This window comes from Trichomycterus rosablanca, chromosome 14 (genome assembly GCF_030014385.1).
Source record: "Trichomycterus rosablanca isolate fTriRos1 chromosome 14, fTriRos1.hap1, whole genome shotgun sequence".
Classification (NCBI taxonomy): Eukaryota; Metazoa; Chordata; class Actinopteri; order Siluriformes; family Trichomycteridae; genus Trichomycterus; species Trichomycterus rosablanca.
Window position 1 is genome coordinate 27,529,673 of NC_086001.1, and position 15,308 is coordinate 27,544,980.

General features: G+C 37.2%; 1 protein-coding gene across 1 annotated transcript; it reads right to left on the bottom strand.

The window, feature by feature from the left end:
* Positions 1-1,685: 1,685 nt before the first annotated feature.
* Positions 1,686-8,575, bottom strand: LOC134326784 (tripartite motif-containing protein 16-like). The gene is made up of 6 exons (XM_063008939.1): positions 7,668-8,575; positions 7,455-7,550; positions 6,887-7,123; positions 6,539-6,698; positions 6,189-6,242; positions 1,686-2,335 (listed from the first exon to the last, which is right to left on the bottom strand). The coding sequence occupies exons 1-6, from the start codon at positions 8,244-8,246 to the stop codon at positions 1,809-1,811; spliced, it is 1,653 nt and encodes a 550-aa protein (XP_062865009.1). The 5' UTR covers positions 8,247-8,575; the 3' UTR covers positions 1,686-1,808.
* Positions 8,576-15,308: the final 6,733 nt, after the last annotated feature.

A 15,308-nucleotide genomic window follows, 5' to 3' on the forward strand; every position in this document is an offset into this window, starting at 1 on the left:
GCTAAGGGTGTATAAATATAAATGTTCTCACTAAAGAATAAAGACAAGGAAACAAACTTGTTGCATTGTTTTATTTTCAGTGATCATGCACAAAGTCTGACCATTTGGCTTCAATATTTGTAATGTGGGTAGCATCACATAAGATCTTAATGAAAGCATCTCCATAAGATGGAGAACAGTAGGTTGCAGAACATGTATTAAGCGTTACATTGTTTTATTTGACATTTGTTCATTTTTTAAGATAATGGTCACTACCTGTATGTGGAGGGATATTCTGTCTGCTGTTCAAATAATAAAAGACAACATTTTAATAAAATAAAATCCACATCTGTCAGCTACCCACCCACACACAGCTGTAACATATTATGCATATGATAATATGTGTAAAAAATAATACTTGAATAGACCCATAACAGGGCAGTTGCAACATTCATTGATATGTAGTAAAATCATTCTTTTACATAATTTTGCAAAGACTTTTTTTGTACAGATAGGGTTTTCACTCATTAATGTGGCTGTAAAAATACTACTACCAGTAAAATTATATACATTTAAACCACAAATGATTTTAGCTTACTAAACTGTGTGTTTAAGGTGTTCTATATTAATCCATAACATTCCATCCATAATGTTATAATTAATGTTGTAACAAGCCTTTTTATTAATAGTGTGATTATTGTGATTAATAATGTTGCAGCTGCCCCTTGTGGCAACCGTCCCCACTCTCCCCAAACTGACTGACTGATAAAAACGGAAAGGTTTGCGAATAAATCCATCGGGAAATGACTAATCTGAGTTTAATGACTTGTTCCCAACTAAGATCTCTTCGAATACTTAGCGCGTCTGTATCCACTGGATCCTGGATGAAAGAACACGCCGGGTTTACATGAGGAAAGTGTGAGTAACCCCGGGTTAGGTTTAAGTTAACCTGCCAGCGAGCAGGTTAGCTTCAGAGCGTAAGTTGCTATAGTAACTGACACAGGTTCTCTTTAATCTCGGTTTCTGGAACGGAAAACCCAGAGTTTCCGTTAATTCTGAGTTAACTTACCGGGTTTAATCACTTAACCCGCTTTCTGGAATACCTCCCTGCAATCACACTAATAATATATTGAAAACGAAAATAACAATAACAATAGTGTGCTTGCATTCTGCAATCACACTAATAACTATTTCAGTGAATTAATCAAATCCCCTCTGAAACCATCCACACGTATCTAAGTTCTGCTGTATTATTCCTCACCATGTGCTGGTTTCACTTTTAAACTTGTGTTTTACAGCTCAGGAGAAATCAGGTGAAAATCAGGTGAAAATCAGCTTCTCCAGGAGAGTCTAAAACACCTCATGTGGCTTAATGAACTAAACAGCCTAGAAACACCAAACGTCTCTCAGTTATTACTGCTCATAAGCGCTCGCTACTGCTGAAATGACCAACCTGTGGTTCAAAAGGAAAATGATCATTTTTATCATAAGATTTTTCTTATAACAGACTTGGGAAGAAAGAAGTTTAAGGTGAAAATGATCACATTTACCATTTTGTAATGTACACACATTTTCTCTTTTATGTTTTTAAATATTCAATTTGTCTTTTATTTAATTTAGTTTTAATATCTGAATCCATTTAGATGATAAATATTCAATAAAAGAAGAAATCAGGAAAGGGGGTAAATACTTTTTCACAGCACTGAATAAATGGTGATTAATAAATTGAAAAAGAAAATCTTCATAAATGTATCACTGCCTCACAGATTCTAAAAATCACTCAAACAGTTTAATGTTACACTTTCATGTAAATTTTACATTTAATTTGTTCAATCTGACAGTTTCACTTTTGATCCATAAGAAAGACTAAACCCCGGGTAGAGGAGCTGAGTGAACGTGGTCTGAACTCTGTGGAGGAGCTTCATTGTATCAGAGACGCTGTAGAAGGACAGAGTTCCTGCTTCATAATCCACATACACTCCTATTCTAGAGGAACTCGGCATTATGGGAATTTCAGTCTCTTTCTTATTGTGCCTCAATAAAAATTTGGATGGATAACACTCTAATCTCAAGGACTGATCGTTATATCCAAACACACACTCATCACCACATCCCTTCCTGCTGATGCTTTTATATGACACTGCTATATTAACCCACTTATTCCCACTCCACTCAACCTCCCAGTAACAGCGTCCACTCACACTCTCTCTACACACAACCTGAGACCAATTATCAAATCTATCTGGATGATCAGGATACGACTGTAATGTTCTACTGCAGGTCACCACTTTGTTCTCCTCAGACAGACGGAGGAAATGATTTACTGTGTTTGGATCCAGTGTGAACCGACAAACATCTGGAGAGGAAACACAAAATAAACCAATTAACATAGAAGAGAGAGAGAGAGAGAGAGAGAGAGTGTGTACAGTGTGTGTGTGTTTACAGTGTGTGCGTTTGAGAGTGTGACTAGACAAACACACACAAATGCTACACAAACACATACATTCAAATCCTACACATACACACAGATACTACACAATCACACAAAAACACACAAACACACAGACAATACACAAGCACACACATGCAAACCCTACACATACACACAAACACTACACAATCACACAAATACACACAAACACACAGACAATACACAAGCACACACATGCAAACCCTACACATACACACAAACACTACACAATCACACAAACACACAGACAATACACAAGCACACACATGCAAACCCTACACATACACACACACTACACAATCACACACACAGACACTACACAATCACACAAACACACACATACAAACCCTACACATACACACAGACACTACACAATTACACACACACAAACCTTACACATACACAGACACTACACAATCACACAAACATTCAAACACTCACATACAGACAATACACAATCACACAAATACTACACAATCAAACAAACACACATAAACAAACACACACATACAGACATTACTCAATCACACAAACATACAAACACACACATACAGACAGACACTACACAATCACACAAACATACATACAGACACACACTAAACAATCACACAAACACATACAGACTTTACACATACACACAGACACAACACAATCACACAAACACACACATACAAACCCTACACATACACTCAAACACTACACAATCACACAAACACACATACAAACCCAACACATACACACAGGCACTACACAATTACACTAACACACACATACAAACCTTACACATACACACAGACACTACACAATCACACAAACATGCAAATACACACATACACAGACAAAACACAATCACACAAATACTAAACAATCACACAAACATACACATATAAAGACACATACAGAAACTGCACATTCAAACATACAAACACACACATACATACATACAGACACTACACAACCACACAAACACATACAGACTTTACACATACACACAAACACTACACAATCAAACACACATACACAAAGACACTACACAAACATACACAGACACTACACAATCACACACACAAACAAACCCTACACATACACACAGACACTACACAATTACACAAACACACACACACACACACATATAAACGCTACACATACACACAAACACTACACAATCACACAAACACACACATACAAACCTTACACACAGACACTACACAATCACACAGACACTACACAGTCACACAAACACACACATTTAAACCCAAAACATACACATAGGCACTACACAATCACTACACAAAAATACACACATACAAACCCAACACATACACATAGGCACTACACAATCACTACACAAAAATACACACATACAAACCCTACACATACACATAGCCACTACACAATCACACAAACACAAACATACAAAACAATACACATACATACAGACACTACACAATCACAGACACCCAGGCACTACACAATCACACAAAAGCTACACACATACAAACCCTACACATACAGACACTACATAATCATACAAACCGTACACATACACAAACCATACACACAGACACTACACAATCACACAAACACACACATACAAACACTACACATACATGCAGACACTACACAATCACAGAAACACACACATACAAACCCTACACATACACTACACAAACACACACACATACAAACTCTACACATACACACAGACACTACAATCACACAACCACACACATACAAACACTACACAATCACACAACCACACACACATACAAACCCTACACATACACAGACACATACAAACCATACACACAGACACTACACATTTACACAAACACACACATATAAATCCTACACATACACACAGACACTACACACACATACAAGCCCTACACATACACAAACAGACACATACAAACCATACACACAGACACTACACATTTACACAAACACACACATATAAATCCTACACATACACACAGACACTGCACAATCACACACACAGACACTACACAATCACACAAACACACACATTTAAACCCAACACATACACTCAGGCGTTACACAATCACACAGAAACTACACACATTTAAACCCAACACATACACATAGGCACTACACAAAAATACACACATACAAACCATACACATACATACAGACACTTCACAATCACACACACACACACACACAGACACTAAACAATCACACAAACACACGTTTGAACCCAACACATACACACAGGTATTACACAATCACTACACAATCACACAGAAACTACACACATTTAAACCCAACACATATACACAGGCAATACACAATCACACAAAAGCTACACACATACAAACCCTACACACACAGACACTACACAATCACACAAAAGCTACACACAAATGCAAACCCTACACATACAGACTCTACACAATCACACAAAAATACACATACAAACCATACACACAGACACTACACAATCAAACAAACACATATACAAACATACACTACATAATCACACAAACACACAAAGACACTACACAATCAAACACACACACACATCGTACACATACAAACGTACACTACACAAACACACACATACAAACACACACAGACACTACACAATCAAACACACACATACAAACCATACACATACAAACATACACAACACAAACATACACATGCAAACTCTACAGACACTAAACAATCACACAAACATACAAACCATACACATACAGACAGACACTACACAATCACACACACACATACCCTACCCATACACACAGGCACTACACAATTACACAAACTCAAACAAACCCTACACATACACACAGACACTACCCAATCACACAAACACACACATAAAAACCCTACACATACACACAGACACTACACAATCACACAAATACATTACACAAACACATTCACACAGACACTACATTCACTGAGACTCTGGATCTCTCCTGGAAGAAAATCTTTTGGATCAGAAATATACAGACAGAAGTTTAAATGATTGTTTTACTTGTTTTAACTTCATGACCTCTATTTCAAGTTCTTAGTGATTTTAAATAACTATTGAAGATAAGTACATGGAACAGTGGTCTTTAGCAAGGACTCAAAATGTTCCTAATCCGAGGGTTCTGAATGATTCACCACTGTCCAAACAAATTCCAAAATAAACCAAAAAGTAATTTAGATCTGATTTAATGATTCCAGTATTAGAAGGAGACTGAGCACAAATAAAATCCATGAGAGAGTCACAAGGTAAAATCACTGTTAACTAAGAGGAACATAAAGCCCCGCCTCTCATTTACCAATATAAGAACCTTAATGACCCTCAAACTTTTTGGTGATGATGTTCTGTGAACTGATGAGTCAGAATTCTTATACTTGCAATGAAGCTAAAACAGCATTTTACAATAAAAACATCTTACTAACAGTCAGTCATGGTGGTGGTTGTGTGATGGTGTTTCAGGGTTAAAGAAGAATGTCTGGTCATCAGTTCATGATTTAAGGATTAAACACTCGTGTAATACAAAAACACAACAATTCCAAATAACAAGAGCAGATCTGTGTTAAAATAAATCTGAGGAAATAAAGTTTAGGTTTTGGACTTAATCAGATTTAAACTTGAACCAAACTGAGCTGCTGTAGCATCTGAACTAGTTACAAATCTGTAAAAATACAGATAACTGGGGGGTGCAAATACTTTTTCACTGCACTGTGTATGTTTGTGTGCTTGTGAGAAACTTACATTGTAGAAAATCTTCTCTGATTTCAGGTTCAGGAGTAATCCAGACTTTCTTCACTGCAGAAAGAGTAACAGTACAATCACTAATTACAGTAAATACATATCTGCATCAGACATTGTTGCAGGTACAGCCAGTAAGAAGTTTGACATGTTCTCCCAGTGTTTGTCTAAAGAGACCTTAAGTCTGAGTTACTGACAAGTAACCATGTGACCATGACCAGCACTGGGTTAATGAGTAAATGAATGATGTTGTTAGATGTAAAATGTTCATGTTGGTGGATTTGATTGTTTTGTTTGATGTTTGAGTCCCGAAGCATTTTGGAGACAATGGAACACTGAGGGCTTGAACTCACCTTCATCTGGTATCTTCTCACACTGATCTTTCCAGAATTCTTCTACTTTCTCTCTCAGCTGAGATACAGACTTTGTAACATCATCAAATGAGAGGAAAGGACTGATTGTGATGGCGGCTGATTCTGCAGATCCAGCAGGAGCCGAGAGAGACTGAAAATTCTACATCCAGACAGATAATGTTCACAGAGAAACAACAAGATGATGATGAATCACAAATGATGGACGACAGACATGAGGCATCAAGTTTCAAAGATTTTGAGTTTAGGGAGCATCAAGTTACAAGGTACCGCTGTAATTTATTACTTGGACTGGTGCAGCAATAATATAATTATTATTAGTTCTGTTACCTGGAGGAAATGGACGGGATCCTCTGTGTGCGAAAGCTGTTCCAGTTCAGCATCTTTCCTCTTCAGCTCTACAATCTGCTGCTCCAACTGGACTTTCAGGACTTTTTCAGCTTGACTTACTTCTGCTGTCTCTCGATCTCTGATCAGATCTTTTAGCTTAGAGCATCTTCTGTTAATTGAGTTGATCAGTTCAGTACAGATCCTCTCAATGTTCTTCACTGCTGTCTGTGCAGAACACTGTTAGAAGATTCAGAAAGAGGAAACGTTTCTCACTCAGATATTTGTCCATTTAAAATTCAATGTAGTGATCTTCTCAAGTCTTAACCAGAAATATTATACAGTAATTTATGTTTAAGCATCTAGATACAGCAAAAATCAATACTCTTTTTAAGTGGCCCAGTCTTAATCTGATCTTATCACCCTTATAATTATTAGCACAACCTCAGAATTGCTGTACAGCATCAATCAATCACCAAATAACCAGGCAGAATATCTCATTTTTAATGAAGATTGGTTTTATGGAGGAGAGTCGGACTGATCCTGAGAGCTTTTTGTTTATAAAATTTACCTTGTGAGACTCCACAGCGTTTATCAGCTCACAAAGTTCCTTCTCTCTGTTCTGGATTTTCTCCTGGAATTTTCTCTGGATCTCCAGCAGCTGCTTCTACACAGAATAACAATTCAGAATTTACTTGTATTGTGTACGAGCACCACATAAACAATGTCAGTGTAAATGCTAATGAGTTGTTACATGTTAAAGAGAGCTGTATAATATTTTTACCTGTTTCTCAGTTCTTTCTGCTGCAGCTGATATTGTATCATGTCCTTTATGATCATCCATGGTGCACATCACACAGATACACTGCTGATCAGTACGACAGTAAACCTCCAGCAGTTTATTATGCTGAGAACAGATCTGATCCTGAAGTCGTCTGGAGGCTTCAACCAGCTTGTGATTCTTAAAAGCAGGAGATTTATAGTGAGGCTGAAGGTGAGTTACACAGAAAGAGGCCAAACACACCAGACAGGATTTTACTGCTTTGGATTTTCTCTCTGCACAGTAATCACACTCCACATCTTCAGGTCCAGAAGGAAGTGGATCTTGGGATTCTCTCTTCTTCAGGTCCTCTACAACTTTTGCCAGAATAATGTTTTTCCTCACAACAGGTCTTGGAGTGAAGGTTTGTCTACACTGTGGACAGCTGTATGTTCCCTTATCATCCTCCTGATCCCAGCAGTTATTAATACACACCATACAGAAACTGTGTCCACAGTGTGTAGTTACTGGATCCTTCAGTGTTTCCAGACAGACTGAACAGCTGAACTCGTCCTCAGTTACTGATTTTTTTGACTCGGCCATTTTTCTACACGTAAACACAAACACCAGTAAACACAGCAAGTTATTTACAGCAGCTCAGACTTCCTGGTTTAGTTCGTGAGCGTTATGTTCATGTTTACGTTTCTTGATTTTTGTTAATTTTTTATTTTTTGGATTATCTATTGTACTCATGCTGTGGGACTTTTAATTTGTATTGTGGTTGTAGTAAGTACTACAGGTGACTAATTAACTACTACGACCTTCGTCTTATCAAAACGTGCGTTTCTTAACTGTTGTTAATTTTCTATATTTTATTATTACTGTACCTTTACTGTAGTACATTTTATGATTAATTACTGTACCCATGCTGTATGACTTATAATGTGGTTGTAGTTACTAGTACAAGTGACTAGTTAACTACTACATCCTTGGTTATATGGAAAAATTATGTTATTTTTTTACTTTTAATTCTTTATTACTGTACCCATACTGTAGGGTTTGTTTCTGTAATGTAAGTGTAGTGGGTGGTACATGTCACTAGGTAACTATTGCATCGTTTATTATATTAAAATGATTGATTTTAGAATTGTTGACACTATATATTGTTTCTGTACCCATACTGTAGGACTTTATACAGTTGTATTGAATGGTACATGCCACTGGGTAATAACTACACCTCGGCTTCATGCACTTTGTAGACGCTCCCTTAAACTTCCTTAGCATTTCAACACAGATGAACCTCACATTTACAAAATAACAGAAAATAAAAATGTACAGAAAAAAAAACGTTTTAAACATATTTGATTGTAGTTTGTTCCTTGTTTACTGCAGAATCAGTTAATGCAGTTTCACTCATTTTTGGATGTTTATTAGCCGAGAACGAGCCGAAAGAAACTCGAATGTCAGGCGAATGTCCAAGACTTCCTGGTTTAGTTCGTGAGTGTTCTGTTCAAAACAAGTGTGTTTAAATCAAATCAACAATCTGAACTACATAAAGTAACAATACACAGTAATGTACAGAAGTGTGGAAATGTATAAACTCACCTGCGTTCATCAACTTCAATTATCAACAAAACTACAAACACAGACACGGAGGTGATTCATAGGTCGTGTTTTTGACAGATAGTATAGAAGTACGTGTCTGTTAGTTCTAACTTAAGTGCTTAATAAAGAAGTTGGTCGTTACTACCAACAATAACAAACTTATTTTTCTTCTTTCACAAAACAAAGAAATTTCAGGTGAAGGAACCTCGATCCCTGTGGAACACCTCACCTCTGAGGAACACCTCACCCCAGAGGACCAACAGTGTGGAGGTTTCCAGATGAAGCCTGTGAAGAAGGAAGAACCTGAAGATAAAGATGAACTCAGTAAGATATTTTTTATCTTGAGTAAAATAAGATTTGGATTGAATAGAATCAGAGGAACCTGGGATGAAGCATCATACAGTGAAAGCTTGTATTGTGCTCATGCAGATCAGTGTGAGCAGGAAATGATGAATGCAGGATGAATCACGTTACAGGACTTTAGCATCAGATCTCAGTTTAACAATTACTAACAGTATTTATTATTTATAATGTTATAAATGTATTTGATTACTTATAATGTTATAACTGTATTTTATTATTTATAATGTTATAAATGTATTTGATTATTTATAATGTTATAAATGTATTTGATTATTTATAATGTTATAAATGTATTTATTATTTATAATGTTATAACTGTATTTTATTATTTATAATGTTATAAATGTATTTTATTATTTATAATGTTATAAATGTATTTTACAGAGGAAAGAGTACTAAAATATTGTACTCAAGTAAAAGTACTATTACTTTGATAATTTTTTACTTAAGTACGAGTAAAGTTACTAGTCTAAAAATCTACTCAAGTAAAAAGTAATTCATTTAAAATGTACTCAGAGTAAACGTTACTTCGTTACTTTTTTGATTAGAAGTAGGGACATTATTTTCCAACAGTTGATAGATGAATGATACAGCAGATCACACACAGCTCACCAGCCATGCAGCAGATTACTGTCAGGGTCGCACTTATATAAAATATACCGGGTCTTACCCCGTCATAGGAACATGATCAAAATAAAAAAAACACCAACAGAATTTTACAATCACATTCATGCTGTCCTTTTTACTTCAATAAATACTCAAATAAATTAACATAATAAATCACAATATTTCATAATGCTATCGTTGCAAAATGAAAGCCAACCGTAAACAGCAGAACCGCGACCCAGATCAATCACAGCAGCAGAAAATCATAACCACTTATCTGCTTACCTGATCTATATCCGTGTGTTGTTCCATTAGGGATATAATCCACTTTATATAAGAGCATCTTGTATGTTTTTAGAATATATAAAACCAGACCCAACTGTTTTATTCACCTAACTAATGAAAACTATATTTATTCTCACGACTTTCCCGGTAAAAAGCCTAAATTGGGGATTCGTTCACTAAACTGTCAATTCCGCCCAGAATCTGAATTCTAAAGCTCTGATTGGTTCATACATTTGAATCTCTTCACCAAATGAACTGATTCATGGAGTTGTTTATGCACAACATCATAATGATACGGAGTGAGTCGTTTCTGACTCGTTAACTCAGTGATTCATTTCGCAGCCCGACTCTAAAGAATAGTTTCATAAATTCTCAGATGTCGAGTTTTTATTGTTTTCTTTGTTTTTTTTTTTGTTTTTTTTTTTTTACTCAGTAACGGATGTTATTTAAAATGTAGCGAATTACAGTTCTTAATACAAAACATACTTAAATAAAAGTAAAATTACACGCTGTAAAATCTACTTAAAAAAGTACAAGTACACATAAAAACTACTTAATTACAGTAACACAAGTAAATGTAATTCGTTACTTTCCACCTCTGGTTATAAATGTATATTATTATTTATAATGTTATAAATGTATTTATTATTTATAATGTTATAAATGTATTTGATTATTCATAATGTTATAAATGTATTTTATTATTCATAATGTTATAAATGTATTTGATTATTTATAATGTAAAAATGTATTTGATTATTTATAATGTTAAAAATTTATTTATTATTTATAATCTTATAAATGTATTTATTATTTATAATGTTATAAATGTATTTATTATTTATAATGTTATAAATGTATTTGATTATTTATAATGTTAAAAATGTATTTGATTATTTATAATGTTATAAATGTATATTATTATTTATAATGTTATAAATGTATTAGATTATTTATAGGGTGTGTCGGAAAAGCTAGCTCTCTCTCTACATAGACGCTTTTACGTCATCCTGTGCGCGCTCCCGAAACCTAGATGCCTTAATATCCTCACTACTGAGGTATCTTAATATTTCAATGTTATTTTGGCTCAAGAACGAGTGAGCATCAGACGCTGCCTTGGTGATCAAGGCAATCCCAGAATTCATTGCGAGTCGGCTGCTCTACTCTCACAGAAAAATAAACATGGCTGACGGGATGGAGAAAGTTATTATCAAACGTAAATAAAATATTACTGATTTTTAACCTGTATAAACTTGTACCGAGTGTTTTTATTTGCAAGTTCGGGCTTGTCAGGAAATTTAACCATTATCGGTACATGAAGTGAGGTGTTATTTTAACGTTAGCGTGCTGTGCTACCTCAATCCATTGGTTTTAATGGCAAGATGCTAAATGCTAAACGCGAAACCCGAAACCCATCGGAATCGCTGTCTAAGTAGCGCGTTCGAATAACCTGCCTTATAAGTCATTGACTTATTAGAATCCTCACTACTGAGGCTGCTGCCTATGTAGACAGTAAGACAGCAAGGCAGCTCCCTAGGTTTTCGAACACACCCATAATGTTATAAATGTATATTATTATTTATAATGTTATAAATGTACAATAATCAAATGGTACGACCAGGATGGCGGCGCGAGCACATCGCGGGATTCTGCGTCTTTACCAGATTTCGCGATTTTGCAGTATTTTCCTGCTCATTTTGTGTCTGTTCATACAGAACAGCTTTACTCTAACATCCTACACCCGACAGGAACTTTTGGATATCGGTCAAAGTTACTCCGACAGTTTTATCACCAATCTTCGACTCATCCCTGAGATCTCCAAAACACCGGAGGCTACGCACTCTAACCGGCCGGGCGGAAGTGCTCGCAGGCAGCGTTGAGAACGTAAACAAAGGCGAGGGAAGTGCAAAGGGCTAAAAGATAAGCTGAAGCTAACACCGCATCGGCTTTCGTTACCCAGCATTTTCCTCGCTAATGTGCGGTCTTTGGTGAACAAAATGGACGAGATACGACTTCGCATCACCTGCAGTAAAAGACTTATGGACTGTAATGTCATGATTTTCACAGAAACATGGCTAAATGGCGGCGTACCCGACAATGCCATCAAGCTAGCCTGCACAACACACTCCGGGCAGATAAAACAGCAGATGACTCCGGTAAGACCAGAGGTGGTGGACTGTGCATTTATATCAACAAAGCTTGGTGCACGAACTTTGTCACTGTTGGGAAACACTGCTCGGCTAACATTGAATATCTCATGGTTAAGTGTAGACCTTTCTATCTGCCTAGGGAGTTTACTTCTACTATTATAACCGCAGCCTATATCCCCCCGGGTGCTAATGCCAAGCTTGCTATAAACTAACTTTATTCAGCCATCAGCAAACAACAGACTGCGCACCCAGAGGCTGCATTTATAGTTGCAGGTGATTTTAATCACTCAAACTTAAAGACAGCACTGCCAAAATTCCACCAGCATGTTTCCTGCAATACAAGAGGAAACAAAACTTTGGATCATGTTTATACAAACATTGCTGGAGCTTACACTGCGACCCCCCTCCCCCACCTGGGACAGTCAGACCATCTTTCTTTGTTTCTCATTCCTAAGTACTCTCCACTTATCCAACGTGTGAAGCCATCAACATCAACCATCAAGGTGTGGCCAGCGGGGACAGACGCTGTACTTCAGGACAGGTTCCAACACACGGACTGGAGTATGTTTGCTTCACAGGCTACTTGTGGCTCTCACACGGATATCGACACTTACACCTCCTCTGTGCTGGATTATATCAAAACCACCACTGACAGTGTTACCACACAGAAACAGATCACCACGTACCCAAATCAGAAGCCATGGATGAATAAGGAGGTGCGTCTTCTGCTGAAAGCCCGCAACATCGCCTTCAGAACAGGTGACGCACAGGCCTACAGCACATCCAGGGCGAACCTGAGGAGGGGCATCAAAAAGGTCAAGCACTGCTACAAGCTAAAGGTAGAGGAACACTTCAACTCCGACCCCCGACGCATGTGGCAGGGCATCCAGGTCATCAGCAACTACAAACCCAGCAACTCCACCCCGATGACTACAGATGTCTTCTTCCTGAACGAGCTAAATGACTTTTATGCTCGCTTTGATAGAGACAACAGGGAGACGGCTACTCAGACCCTCAGACTCTTTGCAGACCTCCAGCCCCTCTCACTCTCCTCCACAGACGTCTACACCGCACTGAGCCAGATCAACGCTCGCAAAGCTGCTGGTCCAGACGGCATTCCCGGGCGAGTGCTGAGAGCATGTGCGGAGCAGCTGACTGGAATTTTTACGGACATCTTCAACCTGTCCCTCGCCCAGTCAACTGTACCAACATGCTTCAAATCCACCTCCATCGTACCAGTGCCGAAACACTCCAGCCCGACGTGCCTGAATGACTACCGCCCTGTAGCACTCACACCCATTGTTATGAAGTGCTTCGAGCGACTGGTCCTGGCACACCTTAAGAACTGCCTCCCACCCACTCTGGACCCACATCAGTTTGCATACCGCAGCAATAGGTGTACAGAGGATGCAGTCTCCATGGCGCTGCACTCTGTGCTCACACATCTGAACAATAGCAACACATACGCACGAATGCTGTTTGTTGACTTCAGCTCAGCATTTAATACTGTAATCCCTTCTAGGTTAGTCACTAAACTTGGAGATCTGGGTATTAACACCTCCCTCTGTCACTGGATCAAGGACTTTCTGACCAACAGACCTCAGCGTGTTAGGTCAGGCCACACCTACTCCATCACCATCTCACTCAATACAGGGGTACCACAGGCCTGTGCATGGATCCAACTCCATCATTAAGTTTTCTGACGACACCACGGTGATTGGACTCATCAATAACAACGATGAGACAGCCTACAGGGAGGAGGTACAGCACCTGGCCACATGGTGCGAGGACAACAACCTGCTCCTTAACACCAACAAAACTAGAGAGCTCATTGTGGACTTCAGAAGGGAAGGAGGAGGCACGCCCGACCCCATTCACATAGATGGAATAGCTGTTGAACGTGTCTCCAGCAAGTTTTTGAGGACCCACATTTCGGAGGACCTGTCCTGGACCACCAACACCTCCAGCTTGGTCAAAAAGGCTAACCAGCGCCTCTTCTTCCTGAGGACACTCAGGAAACACCATATGTCTCCGGCCATCCTGGTGAACTTTTACCACTGTGCAATTGAAAGTATCCTGACTAGCTGTATCACAGTCTGGTATGGAAACTGCACTGTTGCGAACCGTTTAGATGCTAAACTGCATTTCGTTGCCTTGTACTTGTATATGTGTAATGACAAAGTTGAATCTAATCTAATTTGATCTAATGTTATAAATGTATTTGATTATTTATGATGTTATAAATGTATTTGATTATTTATAATGTTATAAATGTATTTGATTATTTATAATGTTATAAATGTATTTGATTATTTATAATGTTATAAAAGTATTTTTATTATTTATAATGTTATAAATGTATTTGATTATTTATAATGTTATAAAAGTATTTGATTATTTATAATGTTATAAATGTATTTGATTATTTTTGTTATAAATGTATTTGATTATTTATAATGTTATAAATGTATTTGATTATTTATAATGTTATAAATGTATTTAATTATTTATAATGTTATAAAGGTATTGGATTATTTATAATGTTATAAATGTATTTTTATTATTTATAATGCTATAAATGTATTTGATTATTTATAATGTTATAAATGTATTTGATTATTTATAATGTTATAAATGTATTTGATTATAATGGTAT